Raw genomic sequence first — 16,479 nt, 5'->3', positions numbered from 1 at the left:
TTTAAGTTGGAATGATCATTGAGATTGAAATTACGCTATGAAGTATTTCTTATGGCACAAAAGCATACTCAAGTTCTTCCTTTTATAATTTTACTCCCAAAGTGTTATTTTATTTGTGTTTTTTTAGTTTATTTGTTATTTTAGTGGTACCTCTCAATTGAAGACTGATATAATTTATTTGTAATCACAGTTATATTAATTCTAAAGTTTAATTATTTTTCTAATCAGTTCCTAAAAATATAAGTAGGTTTTGGTTTAGACGTTTTCTGTATAAATTTTATTTTTCCTTTTTCCCCAAAATTGAAAATTGTTACTTTTGTTGGGCTATACTAATTAATATTTGTTTGAAATGAAAACTTTAAGAGTAGGACACACTGCATATAAGTTTATCAAATATGTAAAGTATATTTACATATTATTTAAAAAATAACTGTACATCTCGTTAACAGTTCTTTTTATACATCAAACAGAATTATTTAATAATGTTAAAATTGTAGTTAAATATATTTTTAGTTTTTATTAAAATAAATGTATATTTATTTTATCACTGTACTTTATAAAAAGAATGTAAAATATCCTTCTTAACAAAAAATATGTAAAATATTTTTCATGAGACAGACAAAATTTTACACTAACTATAGTATAACCTTGATATTTTTTGCAAAAGGTATTTTTGCATGACTTTAATAAAGTTTTTGGTCAAAATATATGTATAAATTTAGTTTGAGAATGATTGGATGCACTAAAACTAATGCATTTACACAATTATCTTGTGAATGAATCATTTGCGATGACCTAATTTAGAATACAATTTTCTTCTTCCACCATATGATTGTTTCACATTTATGGATATAATTAATAAATATTTAAATTATTTTGCAAATTCAAAAATATATTTTGAATTATACATTGCAATAAAAATTATTATTTATTTATTTTAATCATAATTAAATTTTAAAAGTCAAATAATTCATAGTTATCATATTTAATATTAGTGATTAATTTGTGAATTTGAATAATTTATGGATTATTTATTTCTGTCCAGATCTATAGTCCATCAAACCTTGACAGTTTGATATTATTTTTACTATTTCAATTTTATTTAGTTATTTTTTATAAAAAAAAAATCATTGAAAAGGTATCCATGATATTATTAAATATTCAATATTTACAAAGAAATGATAATGGTATAAATTTAAATTAAATTACCAGATATATGATAATGGTATAAATTTAAATTAAATTACCAAATATGTATTAGACATTAAAATAGTGAAACTCGATTATACAAAACAATTTATATTAAAATCGTTTAATATTAAAATAGTCGAGCTTTACTATTTTTAATTTCCTACAACTCCTAAAATGTCATTTTCTAGATTTTTACAATTGATCAAGGTACATCATGATTATTTAATAATTATTAATTATTCATTAATGGAAAAGAAAAGAACTTAATTTGCATAAAATCATTAATAATTTGATAATAAAAAATCAAATGCATGTAATTAATGTAAACCGTTAATTTAAAATAAAATATGTTAGAGTGATGCATTGGAATTATTAGCGTGAATTGAGGGGTGAATTAAGTTGTTATTGTAAATATATGCCTTTAATAATTTTCTTAGCGAATAATTAAAACAATAATAAAGAGTAAGTAGGAGAGAAAATTGCACAAATAATTTTATTTTGATTTAGATCACAAGGATCTTATGTCCAATTGTTAATCCTAAATGGAGATTAACTTTTCGTTATCACACAACTAATAAACTTTTACAATCACATAGAAAGATAAGTTTAAGGGTTTAGAAAACATCTTTCTTGTTACCACGTGATGAAACTCATTTCCCCTGAAAGCCACAAGGGATGAACACTTCTGCTGAATGCTTCTCGATGCATCAACACTTCCTTTTAATCTTCAGGATGACAGATTTCACTTAACAACAACAACAACACTCAATCACAATTCTAGTGAAAGTTCTCACTTTTGAATTATTCATTGCAATAAAAATTATTAATTATTTATTTTAATCGTATTTAAATTTTAAAAGTCAAATAATTCATGGTTATTATATTTACTATTAGTGATTAATTTGTCAATTCGAAAAATTTATTGATTATTTATTTCTGTCCAGATAATAGTCCATTAAACATTGACAATTTGATATTATTTTTACTATTTCAATTTCATTTAGTTACTTTTTATGAAAAATCATTAAAAAGGTAAACATGATATCATCATATATTCAATATTTAGGAAAAAATGATAATTGCATAAATTTTAAATAAAATTACCAAATATCAATTAGATATTAAAATAATAAAATTCGTTTATAAAAAAACTGTTTATGTTAAAATTGTTTAACATTAAAATAGTCGGTCTTACTATTTTTAACTCACTATCACTTCTAAAATGTCAATTGACCCAAATACATCATGATTAATCAACATTATTAATTATTTATTAATGGAAAATAAAGAAAAGAACTTAATTTGCAGGAAAAACATTAATAATTTGATAATAGAAAATCAAATATGTCACGCCCCAATAATTACACTGCTGAGTCACCACTGTGCTTCCATTAATGCACCGTGACACGCACACCCTTCCATTAAAACACACTCACTCTCACATTGCATGCATGCTGACAAGTGTCACTTTGGAACGTTTCCAAGAGTTAGTGGAATCCAAGTGGCAGCACGCGGATGGACGTTCGTCCTACGTGGGAGGAGAAATTAATTTCTCTGGAAAACTCTTCCCATTCCTCTGCACACTTCATCTTCTTCCTCCAACTCTCTGATCTCAAACTCTCTACCTTCTCTCTAGAACCCCTCCATCTTCTCTCTTCTGCAACTCACCCTCCTTTGCTCCGTTCACGTTTCAGCACCGTGAGAAGCGTCCCTGCACCGTGAGCTTTCCATCAAACCGATTGGTTTTGGATTCTGAAACGGGTAAGTTTCACGTCCTCAACCACCCTTCATTTTCAACATGCAAGCTTCCTTTTGAATCTGCATGAGTCTTCTCTGAACCGTTATTTGGTTTTTGTAATTTTAGTTTAAGGAAATCTTGGGTTGAAACGTAAAGGGTAGAAAAGAGGGTACTGGAGTCTTGTTTTCTTTCTCTGAAGAACGAACGCACGTTGCTTAATCCGGGTAAGGGAAGCTTATTGGTTTAATTCATGCGATTTCTGTACTGCATGTGTGTTATGTGATGCTTGGAATATGATTTATGATATTGGACTTTTGAGTTTATGAATATGATTCTGAGATGATATGAGAAAACGATGCATGTATGTACTGGAAATTATATGTTGAGTGTATGAATGTTCTGTAAAGTTGTATGTGGATGATTTTGATATTTAAATGTTAGTATATGATGTTGATTAAAAGCATGAGAAGCATGGAAAAATACTATAGTATGATTAAATGACTGTAAGATTATACTGGAAAATGAATTACTGTAAAAGAGGATTTATATGAAAAGTGCATGAAATTGAACGTTCATTATCGATACGGTCATTGACCGTTCGGTATTCGTAGTCAATTCCTTGAATTAGTTGAACCCTTTCATTTGGAAAGGATTTCCCTTTGAGAACGAACGCCCTCTTAAATAGCTTTATGTTTGAGCATTTGGCCAGACGTACACTTCATGAGTGTTGCGTGAGAATTGAGAAGCTTGATAACATCCTTTTGAACTCTTAGTCAATTTGTAAGACATGAATTTTAAGTATCTTATCTTATAGAAATCCCAAACTTCTTTGATTTTGAATCAGTGAAAGTTCCCTACCTAAAAACGTACGTCCTGAAGTGGCGTTCGGTCTTAGACCGAACGCTCGTCCTAAAAAGAGTGAATGATAAGTAGCGCTCGGTCTTATACCGAACGCTCGTCCTAAAACTTTAAATGATAAGTAGCGCTCGGTCTGATACCGAACGCTCGTCCAATGCGTATGTGATAAAGAACGCTCGGTCATATAACGAACGTTCGTTCCTTCTTTAATTATCAGCGAACGGTAATAGCGTTCGTCCGGAATTGAAATAGCGTTCGTCCATAAATCTAAACAGCGTTCGTCCAATAGTTCTATTGACGCTCGTCCAAGTTCTCAGTGACGTTCGTCCAAAATTCTTTAAAAGTCTATTTTCGCGCTCGGTCATTGACTAGCGGTTTGTCTCCTGAATTAAATCTTGTCCAGTTTATTTATCTAAACGACTCGTGATTTTACTTATCCTTTGGATTCGCTCAAGTGTTACTGAACTTAGATTTTTCTAAGTATTATTTGGATCGTACTAGAATCAGTTCATTTAACTGATTCGAAGGAGTCTTTCTTGGTCTAGTTCTTGACGTTCGTCCTCGTTATGAAGGGGAGTGAACGTTCGTCTTTTAATGCAAGTGAAACAAAGAATGAAAGTGTTAATAAGAGGTTGAATTAAGATGTGCGAACACCATGAGGAATGAAATTGTGATTGTGGAATTTGAACGAGCGTTCCAGGGAGGAACGACTCTTGGTTGGAAATTGAGATTTGTAAAGTATGAATGTGGTAAGCTTAGCTGGCGGTTCATCCTGATATTCCGTGAGTGCTCGTTCTCAAGTAGAGAGGAGCATGTCATGCGTGGGAATGGCAGGAGGTCCTAGTCCATAACTGTAACTTGGACGGAACGGACTAACCTCAGGTGGCAGCTGACGAGTATTCCAGCTCTTCCACCTGGGTGCACGGACGTCGTAGCTACACAGAATTCATACAGTCCGGACGGTCGGTCTAGTATCAGGATTTTGATTGAGTTAATGTATGATTTGAATGCATGTGTTATAAATGAATTGATATGTTTGATATGTATAAACTGTATGTTTGACTTGAATTAAATTCAATAAGCTTACCCTTGCAATTTCCATTGTGTTGTCTTGTCTATGTATATCCGTCTTGTCAAATGCAATGATCATCCGTGTGGATGTGAGCAGAGGGAGATGCGTCTTTGGAACAAACACTTGAAGGAGAGCTCATTGCTGAAGAAAACTTAGTGGAAGTAGAAGTGAAGGCCGAACAGTGAAAGCGTTCGGTTTTAGTTAGTATATTAGAGTAGCGAGCGGCTGTGAGCGAGCGCTCTTATATTGTTTGTAAATAGATTGGACGTTCGGTCAATTTTTGTAAACCGTTCGTCCTTATTCTTTTGTAAACGCTCGTTAATTAATGCATGAAAGGCCGTTCGGCCATTTATTCAATCTGCTCCCTTTATATTTTAAGACTGTTTTACTTTATTGATACGTGTAATTATTCTAAGTATATGGTTGATGACTGTATAAATTTTGGGATGTTACATTATTGGTATCAGAGCAGTTTTGTTCTTTTAAGGACAAGTAGGGTTATGAGTACACTATACTTTCGTTGTGTGCTTGTTATGTGTTTAATGAGTTATTGAAGTATTTAACTCTTGAACAATTCTAACGTTCGTTTTTCTGATGAACCAGAGAACGAATGGCTCCTAGACTTCCTCCTCCACCACAGCCTAACGAGTCTGACGCTCCCAACAACAATAGAATGTTGGAGGCTGTGATTGAGCGATTGCAACAACAAAACACTACCCTTATGGAGCAGAACGCTGCTGCTCTACAAAGTTTGGAGGCTGCACGCGTCACCTCTGAAGCCACGCAGAGGCAGCTAATGGAGATCATTGCTGCCACTAGAGGTACGCCTGGAGCGTCCTCTTCCAGCGCTGCCCAACCACATGCCGAATGGAGCTTGGAAAGTTTCTTGCAACACCATCCGGCCAAGTTCAATGGAAAAGGTCTCCCTGATGAGGCAGATCAGTGGCTGCGTGACATGGAGAGGATTTACGACGCCAAGAGGTGTCCGGATGAGAACCGTTTGGCTTACACGGAGTATTTGCTTACTGGAGAAGCAAGCCACTGGTGGGCGAGCGCTAAGGCTATACTTACGGACGCTCACAGACCTATTACGTGGGAGGTTTTCAGGAACAAGTTCTATGAGGAGTACTTTCCAGATAGCGTTCGTTTTGCTAAAGAGGTGGAATTTCTTCAGCTGGTACAAGGAGGGATGTCGGTTTCAGAGTATACAAACAAGTTCAAGCATCTAGTGAGGTTCTATACAATGGCTACTAGTGAAGAGTGGCAATGTAGAAAGTTTGAAAACGGATTAAGAAGTGATCTGAAGGTATTAATCTCAAGTCTATGCATTCGGTCGTTTCCAGCCTTGGTGGAGAGGGCCAAAGTGTTAGAGAAAAATATGGCTGAGGCAGAACAACATAAGAAACACCAAGCGTCTCGGGGTCCAATTATGACGAGAACAAATGCAAACAGGAACAGGACACCGTACGCTCGTCCAGGGCAGTCGAGTGGATCGCAAGCAGTGGTAATTGCTGGGCAGACGGGCCAATCAGGGGCAGTGAGATGTTTTCAATGTGGAGGACCCCATTACAAGTCATCTTGTCCTCAATTGGTAGGGATAAAATATTGCACTCGTTGTAGAAGACATGGTCACCTGGAGAACGAGTGTAATATGGGTGGACGTGCGGTGACGAGGCCACCCAACACTGGAAGGAATCAGACGAGAGGTGGTGGGCGAGCCCAAGCTGTTGGGCGTGTGTACGCGATTACTAGGGCAGAAGCAGCGAGCTCAGGTACGCTCGTCACTGGCACGTGCTTGTTGTATGGAATAAATTGTTGTGTGTTGTTTGACTCGGGGGCGACGCACTCCTTCATCTCGAAGGCGTGTGTTGATAAATTGGGGTTAGTAGCGAGCGAGATGCAGTTTGATTTGGTGGTATCAACACCAGCAGCTGGGGAAGTTAGGACGTCTACAATGTGTGTTAGATGCCCTATTGAGGTAGAAGGACGTAGGTATAAGGTGAATCTCATCTGTTTGCCTCTCAAGGACTTAGAAGTAATTCTGGGAATGGATTGGCTGAATACCAATCGCATTCTCATAGATTGTGGAGCTAAGGAGTTGATTTTTCCGGAAGAAAATGAAGAAGAGTTGAGTGTGACGCTCGGCCAGTTGAAAGAAGATATCATGGAGGGCGCGAGTTGCTTTTTGATTATGACGCATGAAGACATAGGGGTTGCGGATAAGAGCTGTGAACGTTCGTCCAATAAGTATACTGAAGGACGAGCGGTTGTGGAAGAATTCCCGGACGTCTTTCCGGATGAGGTGCCTGGACTACCACCCGTTCGTGAAGTTGAGTTTACCATTGATCTGGTAACAACCGCAGCTCCCATATCCGTTCAACCATACAGAATGGCACCTGCTGAATTGGTTGAGCTTAAAAAGCAAATTGAAGAATTGATGGACAAGAGGTTCATCCGTCCAAGCGTGTCCCCTTGGGGAGCGCCAGTGTTATTGGTGAAGAAGAAGGATGGCAGCTCTCGGCTTTGTATTGATTATCGTCAATTGAATAAGCTGACCATCAAGAACAAATACCCATTGCCTCGCATTGACGACTTGCTGGATCAATTGCATGGAGCGAGCGTCTTCTCAAAGATAGACTTGAGATCGGGCTATCATCAGATTCGTGTTAAGGAAGGGGACATCCAGAAGACGGCCTTCCGTTCTCGTTACGGACATTATGAGTATGTGGTCATGCCGTTCGGTGTGACGAACGCTCCAGCAGTCTTCATGGACTACATGAACAGGATCTTTAGGCCGTACTTGGACAAGTTTGTGGTGGTGTTCATTGATGATATTCTCATCTACTCCAAGAGCTGTGAAGAACATGAAGAGCACTTGCGATTGGTACTTGGAGTGTTGAGAGAAAAAGAACTGTATGCTAAGTTATCCAAATGCGAGTTTTGGATGAAGGAAGTACAGTTCTTGGGTCACGTTGTGTCCGCGGGTGGAATTTCAGTTGATCCTGCTAAGGTACGAGCGGTCTTGGAATGGGAGAGTCCACGCTCGGTCACGGAAGTGAGAAGTTTCGTGGGGCTCGCAGGCTACTATAGACGGTTTATAGAAGGATTTTCTAAGATAGTAGCACCATTAACCCAGCTGACCAGGAAGGACCAGCCGTTCGCATGGACGGATTTGTGTGAAGAGCGCTTCCAAGAGCTGAAGCAGAAGCTGACGAGCGCTCCAGTTCTAGTGATTCCGGACACTGCTAAGCCATTTGAGGTTTACTGTGATGCATCTCACCAAGGTTTGGGGTGCGTCCTAATGCAAGAAAGACGAGCGGTGGCGTATGCCTCTCGGCAATTGAAGATACATGAGAAGAATTATCCAACGCACGACCTAGAGCTGGCAGCAGTCGTCTTTGCCTTGAAGATTTGGAGACACTACTTGTATGGATCCGTTTTCCAAGTCTTCAGCGATCACAAAAGCCTCAAGTACCTCTTCGATCAGAAGGAGTTAAACATGAGACAAAGGAGGTGGCTTGAGTTCTTGAAGGATTATGATTTCGAGTTGCTCTACCATCCAGGAAAAGCGAACGTTGTGGCAGACGCATTGAGCAGAAAAGTGGTGCATATGTCGTCCATGATGGTACGTGAGTTGAGCCTTGTGGAAAGCTTTAGAGACTTAAGGTTGCAGTACAATTTAGAACCGGACAGCATTAAATGCTGCAACCTTAGGATATCCAGTAACGTGTTTGAACGGATTAGAATGAAGCAGTTTGAAGATGAAGAATTAATGAAGATAAGAGGCGCGCTCGGCACAGATCAAGGAAAGGGGTTCAACGCTGGGACGGACGGCCTACTACGTTACATGGGTAGGACGTGCGTTCCCAATGATGGAGATTTGAAACGGATTATATTAGAAGAGGGACATCACAGTCGTCTTAGCATGCATCCAGGCATGACTAAGATGTATCACGATTTGAAGCAATCGTTCTGGTGGCCAGGGATGAAGAGTGATGTCGCACGTTTTGTGGCATCATGTCTAACTTGTCAACGTGCCAAAGCTGAATACCAAAGACCGGGCGGCCTACTGCAACCTTTGGAGATTCCCGAATGGAAGTGGGACAGCATTTCAATGGATTTTGTGACACACTTGCCTCGCACATTCAAGAATCACGATTCCATTTGGGTGATAGTGGATCGTTTGACGAAGAGTGCTCACTTCCTACCCATCAACCTGAAGATGTCATTGACTAACTTGGCAAAGCTCTACATTAAAGAGATCGTTCGTCTGCATGGAGTGCCGTCCAGCATCATCTCTGACCGAGACACAAGGTTCACCTCTCGGTTTTGGCAGTCGTTGCAAAGTGAGCTGGGCAGTAAACTCCAAATGAGCTCAGCGTACCATCCTCAGACGGACGGTCAATTCGAGAGAACAATCCAGACGTTAGAGGACTTGTTAAGGACGTGCGTACTCGATCACATGGGTGTTTGGGATGAAGTCTTGCCTTTAGTTGAGTTCACCTACAACAACAGCTTCCAGTCCAGCATTGGAATGGCTCCCTTTGAAGCCCTTTACGGACGCAAATGCCGCACACCACTTTGCTGGTTTCAAGAAGGAGAAAACATATTAACAGGACCAGAACTCGTTCAACAAACCACTGAGAAGGTGAAATTAATTCAAGAGAGATTGAAGACGTCCAGAAGCAGGCAAAAGTCATACGCAGATAAGAGGAGACGACCCCTGGAGTTTAAAGCTGGCGACCATGTTTTTCTAAGGCTGAATCCAACTACTGGAGTAGGACGAGCGTTGAGATCAAAGAAATTATCTCCCAAGTTCGTAGGGCCGTACCAGATCACAAGGAAAATTGGACCAGTTGCATACGAGATGGCTTTACCTCCACAATTGTCCAACCTTCATCCGGTATTTCACGTGTCTCAACTTAGAAAATACGTATCAGATCCTTCGCACATATTGGAGCTTGAGGACGTTCGTCTTCGCCAAGACCGAACGCTGGAGATGAAGCCAGTTCGTATTGAAGACGAACGCACTAAGTTACACAAAGGGAAGGACGTTCGGTTGGTGAAAGTGGTGTGGGACGACAAGACTGGCGACTCTACTTGGGAAGTTGAGGATGCCATGAAGGACTTATACCCTCATCTATTCCCTGGTAAGACTTCCATTTTCGAGGACGAAAATTTTTTTAGTTAGGGGGATTGTCACGCCCCAATAATTACACTGCTGAGTCACCACTGTGCTTCCATTAATGCACCGTGACACGCACACCCTTCCATTAAAACGCACTCACTCTCACATTGCATGCATGTTGACAAGTGTCACTTTGGAACGTTTCCAAGAGTTAGTGGAATCCAAGTGGCAGCACGCGGATGGACGTTCGTCCTACGTGGGAGGAGAAATTAATTTCTCTGGAAAACTCTTCCCATTCCTCTGCACACTTCATCTTCTTCCTCCAACTCTCTGATCTCAAACTCTCTACCTTCTCTCTAGAACCCCTCCATCTTCTCTCTTCTGCAACTCACCCTCCTTTGCTCCGTTCACGTTTCAGCACCGTGAGAAGCGTCCCTGCACCGTGAGCTTTCCATCAAACCGATTGGTTTTGGATTCTGAAACGGGTAAGTTTCACGTCCTCAACCACCCTTCATTTTCAACATGCAAGCTTCCTTTTGAATCTGCATGAGTCTTCTCTGAACCGTTATTTGGTTTTTGTAATTTTAGTTTAAGGAAATCTTGGGTTGAAACGTAAAGGGTAGAAAAGAGGGTACTGGAGTCTTGTTTTCTTTCTCTGAAGAACGAACGCACGTTGCTTAATCCGGGTAAGGGAAGCTTATTGGTTTAATTCATGCGATTTCTGTACTGCATGTGTGTTATGTGATGCTTGGAATATGATTTATGATATTGGACTTTTGAGTTTATGAATATGATTCTGAGATGATATGAGAAAACGATGCATGTATGTACTGGAAATTATATGTTGAGTGTATGAATGTTCTGTAAAGTTGTATGTGGATGATTTTGATATTTAAATGTTAGTATATGATGTTGATTAAAAGCATGAGAAGCATGGAAAAATACTATAGTATGATTAAATGACTGTAAGATTATACTGGAAAATGAATTACTGTAAAAGAGGATTTATATGAAAAGTGCATGAAATTGAACGTTCATTATCGATACGGTCATTGACCGTTCGGTATTCGTAGTCAATTCCTTGAATTAGTTGAACCCTTTCATTTGGAAAGGATTTCCCTTTGAGAACGAACGCCCTCTTAAATAGCTTTATGTTTGAGCATTTGGCCAGACGTACACTTCATGAGTGTTGCGTGAGAATTGAGAAGCTTGATAACATCCTTTTGAACTCTTAGTCAATTTGTAAGACATGAATTTTAAGTATCTTATCTTATAGAAATCCCAAACTTCTTTGATTTTGAATCAGTGAAAGTTCCCTACCTAAAAACGTACGTCCTGAAGTGACGTTCGGTCTTAGACCGAACGTTCGTCCTAAAAAGAGTGAATGATAAGTAGCGCTCGGTCTTAGACCGAACGCTCGTCCTAAAACTTTAAATGATAAGTAGCGCTCGGTCTGATACCGAACGCTCGTCCAATGCGTATGTGATAAAGAACGCTCGGTCATATAACGAACGTTCGTTCCTTCTTTAATTATCAGCGAACGGTAATAGCGTTCATCCGGAATTGAAATAGCGTTCGTCCATAAATCTAAACAGCGTTCGTCCAATAGTTCTATTGACGCTCGTCCAAGTTCTCAGTGACGTTCGTCCAAAATTCTTTAAAAGTCTATTTTCGCGCTCGGTCATTGACTAGCGGTTTGTCTCCTGAATTAAATCTTGTCCAGTTTATTTATCTAAACGACTCGTGATTTTACTTATCCTTTGGATTCGCTCAAGTGTTACTGAACTTAGATTTTTCTAAGTATTATTTGGATCGTACTAGAATCAGTTCATTTAACTGATTCGAAGGAGTCTTTCTTGGTCTAGTTCTTGACGTTCGTCCTCGTTATGAAGGGGAGTGAACGTTCGTCTTTTAATGCAAGTGAAACAAAGAATGAAAGTGTTAATAAGAGGTTGAATTAAGATGTGCGAACACCATGAGGAATGAAATTGTGATTGTGGAATTTGAACGAGCGTTCCAGGGAGGAACGACTCTTGGTTGGAAATTGAGATTTGTAAAGTATGAATGTGGTAAGCTTAGCTGGCGGTTCATCCTGATATTCCGTGAGTGCTCGTTCTCAAGTAGAGAGGAGCATGTCATGCGTGGGAATGGCAGGAGGTCCTAGTCCATAACTGTAACTTGGACGGAACGGACTAACCTCAGGTGGCAGCTGACGAGTATTCCAGCTCTTCCACCTGGGTGCACGGACGTCGTAGCTACACAGAATTCATACAGTCCGGACGGTCGGTCTAGTATCAGGATTTTGATTGAGTTAATGTATGATTTGAATGCATGTGTTATAAATGAATTGATATGTTTGATATGTATAAACTGTATGTTTGACTTGAATTAAATTCAATAAGCTTACCCTTGCAATTTCCATTGTGTTGTCTTGTCTATGTATATCCGTCTTGTCAAATGCAATGATCATCCGTGTGGATGTGAGCAGAGGGAGATGCGTCTTTGGAACAAACACTTGAAGGAGAGCTCATTGCTGAAGAAAACTTAGTGGAAGTAGAAATGAAGGCCGAACAGTGAAAGCGTTCGGTTTTAGTTAGTATATTAGAGTAGCGAGCGGCTGTGAGCGAGCGCTCTTATATTGTTTGTAAATAGATTGGACGTTCGGTCAATTTTTGTAAACCGTTCGTCCTTATTCTTTTGTAAACGCTCGTTAATTAATGCATGAAAGGCCGTTCGGCCATTTATTCAATCTGCTCCCTTTATATTTTAAGACTGTTTTACTTTATTGATACGTGTAATTATTCTAAGTATATGGTTGATGACTGTATAAATTTTGGGATGTTACAAAATACATTTAATATATAATTAATGCAAACCGTTAATTTAAAAGAAAATAGAAACCTAGAATTAATGTAAACCGTTAATATAAATAGATCCTTTCTCTCTCTATCTATTATATATATTATGTGATGTATGGATCAAATTTTATCCCATTTCTGACAAACAGTGAATTGTAGAAAAAGAAAAGAAGGCAACAATGAGATTTGCTTTGAACGGATCGCTGATTTTCATTGTGTCTTTATTCCTGTTTCAAAGCTCAAATGCTTCTGACCTTATCTCTAAAAATTGCAAGGAGGCTTCAAATAGAGACACAGGAATAATGTATGATTTCTGTGTTGCATGCCTTGAAGAAGCCTCTTCTAAGTTACATCCACCACCCACCAACCTTGAAGATCTTCTGGGCATTTGAATTACAATTTCTAAGAACAATGCAACCAATGTGCTTTCTATTATTTCAAAGCTCTCGAAGGACAAAAGTTTGGACATATTCGCACTTAGGACCTTACAAGAATGTTCTGGTTTGTACGATCAGGGCGTATTTTATTTAGACAATATTGCAGGTAATTTGAAGTCCAAGGTATTTCATAATGTTGATAGTGATTTAACTGGAATACGTACTTTTTCACTCGTCTGTGACGAAGATTTAACTTCTAGGTGGAGAGGTGGAATATCTCCTTTGTCAAAGGAATACCAAATCTTTGACCAACTCCTTTGGATATCTTATGTTTTCCTCAAAATGATAACGAAAACTTAGAATGTCTTGATGTAATCCTGCCCGAGTTGTCCTTCTTTTGTATTTTTACCTTTCATAGGTTAGCTTTTAAGGAGCATGGGTTACTATAAATACCCAGCTTCTCTATTGTAATTGGCACTCATGAGGCGCTTCTATCATGTCTTATTCAATAATAGTAATAATAATAAAGATTAAATTAGTTTTTGTCCCTTACAGTACCTTCTTAAAAACTTCCACCTAATTTATTTAGAAATGCATGAATTTAGTCCTTTTAACTAAGTTTGGTTAAGTTTATTTAGCGTTTCAAATGTGTTTCATGATAACATTTGAGTTTCTTTTTTTAAATTGTTTGACATATTTTCACCTCAATGTTAAATTGTTTGACAAACTTTAGAAATGCATGAATTTAGTCGTTTTAACTAAATTTGGTTAACTTTACAAACGCGTTGAAACACCAAATAAACTTAATAAAATTTGATTGAGAAAAACTAAATCTACCAGTTATAAAAATGAGAGTCTAAATTGGTCCAAAGTTTCAAAGAGAAACTAATCCTAATTTTTACTGAAAGTTAAGTTACTAAAATCATATTAAACCTTGATAATGATACACTGAGTGATAAAATATGTTAATTTAATTTTAAGTTGGAATGATCATTGAGATTGAAATTACGCTATGAAGTATTTCTTATGGCACAAAAGCATACTCAAGTTCTTCCTTTTATAATTTTACTCCCAAAGTGTTATTTTATTTGTGTTTTTTTAGTTTATTTGTTATTTTAGTGGTACCTCTCAATTGAAGACTGATATAATTTATTTGTAATCACAGTTATATTAATTCTAAAGTTTAATTATTTTTCTAATCAGTTCCTAAAAATATAAGTAGGTTTTGGTTTAGACGTTTTCTGTATAAATTTTATTTTCCCTTTTTCCCCAAAATTGAAAATTGTTACTTTTGTTGGGCTATACTAATTAATATTTGTTTGAAATGAAAACTTTAAGAGTAAGACACACTGCATATAAGTTTATCAAATATGTAAAGTATATTTACATATTATTTAAAAAATAACTGTACATCTCGTTAACAGTTCTTTTTATACATCAAACAGAATTATTTAATAATGTTAAAATTGTAGTTAAATATATTTTTAGTTTTTAATTTACTTTTAAAATAAATGTATATTTATTTTATCACTGTACTTTATAAAAAGAATGTAAAATATCCTTCTTAACAAAAAATATGTAAAATATTTTTCATGAGACAGACAAAATTTTACACTAACTATAGTATAACCTTGATATTTTTTGCAAAAGGTATTTTTGCATGACTTTAATAAAGTTTTTGGTCAAAATATATGTATAAATTTAGTTTGAGAATGATTGGATGCACTAAAACTAATGCATTTACACAATTATCTTGTGAATGAATCATTTGCGATGACCTAATTTAGAATACAATTTTCTTCTTCCACCATATGATTGTTTCACATTTATGGATATAATTAATAAATATTTAAATTATTTTGCAAATTCAAAAATATATTTTGAATTATACATTGCAATAAAAATTATTATTTATTTATTTTAATCATAATTAAATTTTAAAAGTCAAATAATTCATAGTTATCATATTTAATATTAGTGATTAATTTGTGAATTTGAATAATTTATGGATTATTTATTTCTGTCCAGATCTATAGTCCATCAAACCTTGACAGTTTGATATTATTTTTACTATTTCAATTTTATTTAGTTATTTTTTATAAAAAAAAAATCATTGAAAAGGTATCCATGATATTATTAAATATTCAATATTTACAAAGAAATGATAATGGTATAAATTTAAATTAAATTACCAGATATATGATAATGGTATAAATTTAAATTAAATTACCAAATATGTATTAGACATTAAAATAGTGAAACTCGATTATACAAAACAATTTATATTAAAATCGTTTAATATTAAAATAGTCGAGCTTTACTATTTTTAATTCCCTACAACTCCTAAAATGTCATTTTCTAGATTTTTACAATTGATCAAGGTACATCATGATTATTTAATAATTATTAATTATTCATTAATGGAAAAGAAAAGAACTTAATTTGGATAAAATCATTAATAATTTGATAATAAAAAATCAAATGCATGTAATTAATGTAAAGCGTTAATTTAAAATAAAATATGTTAGAGTGATGCATTGGAATTATTAGCGTGAATTGAGGGGTGAATTAAGTTGTTATTGTAAATATATGCCTTTAATAATTTTCTCTTAATTTTAATTTTCTTAGCGAATAATTAAAACAATAATAAAGAGTAAGTAGGAGAGAAAATTGCACAAATAATTTTATTTTGATTTAGATCACAAGGATCTTATGTCCAATTGTTAATCCTAAATGGAGATTAACTTTTCGTTATCACACAACTAATAAACTTTTACAATCACATAGAAAGATAAGTTTAAGGGTTTAGAAAACATCTTTCTTGTTACCACGTGATGAAACTCATTTCCCCTGAAAGCCACAAGGGATGAACACTTCTGCTGAATGCTTCTCGATGCATCAACACTTCCTTTTAATCTTCAGGATGACAGATTTCACTTAACAACAACAACAACACTCAATCACAATTCTAGTGAAAGTTCTCACTTTTGAATTATTCATTGCAATAAAAATTATTAATTATTTATTTTAATCGTATTTAAATTTTAAAAGTCAAATAATTCATGGTTATTATATTTACTATTAGTGATTAATTTGTCAATTCGAAAAATTTATTGATTATTTATTTCTGTCCAGATAATAGTCCATTAAACATTGACAATTTGATATTATTTTTACTATTTCAATTTCATTTAGTTACTTTTTATGAAAAATCATTAAAAAGGTAAACATGATATCATCATATATTCAATATTTAG

At 35.9% G+C, this 16,479-nt stretch overlaps 2 protein-coding genes across 2 annotated transcripts; both read left to right on the top strand.

Moving 5' to 3' along the window:
- The first annotated feature begins 5,469 nt into the window (after positions 1-5,469).
- On the top strand, positions 5,470-9,095 carry LOC148200119 (uncharacterized). Its single transcript, XM_088112851.1, has 5 exons — positions 5,470-6,631; positions 6,974-7,587; positions 7,711-8,143; positions 8,306-8,710; positions 9,010-9,095. The coding sequence occupies exons 1-5, from the start codon at positions 5,470-5,472 to the stop codon at positions 9,093-9,095; spliced, it is 2,700 nt and encodes an 899-aa protein (XP_087968977.1).
- A 298-nt stretch (positions 9,096-9,393) lies between these two features.
- LOC148200118 (uncharacterized) lies at positions 9,394-12,564 on the top strand. The gene is made up of 2 exons (XM_088112850.1): positions 9,394-10,009; positions 12,476-12,564. The coding sequence occupies exons 1-2, from the start codon at positions 9,394-9,396 to the stop codon at positions 12,562-12,564; spliced, it is 705 nt and encodes a 234-aa protein (XP_087968976.1).
- The last annotated feature ends 3,915 nt before the right edge of the window (positions 12,565-16,479 follow it).

The sequence above is a fragment of the Vigna umbellata genome, chromosome 4 (assembly GCF_029865625.1).
Source record: "Vigna umbellata cultivar VRB3 chromosome 4, Vumbellata_1.0, whole genome shotgun sequence".
Classification (NCBI taxonomy): domain Eukaryota; kingdom Viridiplantae; phylum Streptophyta; class Magnoliopsida; order Fabales; family Fabaceae; genus Vigna; species Vigna umbellata.
The sequence above is the reverse complement of the archived record's forward strand: the minus strand, read 5'-3'. Positions and strand labels throughout refer to the sequence as shown.

What these genes read in the sequence shown, in the direction of transcription:
- LOC148200119 (XM_088112851.1), top strand. Translation starts at nt 5,470, where the DNA reads ATGGCTCCTAGACTTCCTCCTCCACCACAGCCTAACGAGTCTGACGCT. An exon ending in GGCAGAAGCAGCGAGCTCAG is followed by an intron (nt 6,632 to 6,973) that starts GTACGCTCGTCA and finishes TTTTTCCGGAAG; the next exon opens with AAAATGAAGAAGAGTTGAGT. An exon ending in ACGGACATTATGAGTATGTG is followed by an intron (nt 7,588 to 7,710) that starts GTCATGCCGTTC and finishes ATCTACTCCAAG; the next exon opens with AGCTGTGAAGAACATGAAGA.
- LOC148200118 (XM_088112850.1), top strand. Translation starts at nt 9,394, where the DNA reads ATGGCTCCCTTTGAAGCCCTTTACGGACGCAAATGCCGCACACCACTT. An exon ending in ATACCCTCATCTATTCCCTG is followed by an intron (nt 10,010 to 12,475) that starts GTAAGACTTCCA and finishes GGATGTGAGCAG; the next exon opens with AGGGAGATGCGTCTTTGGAA.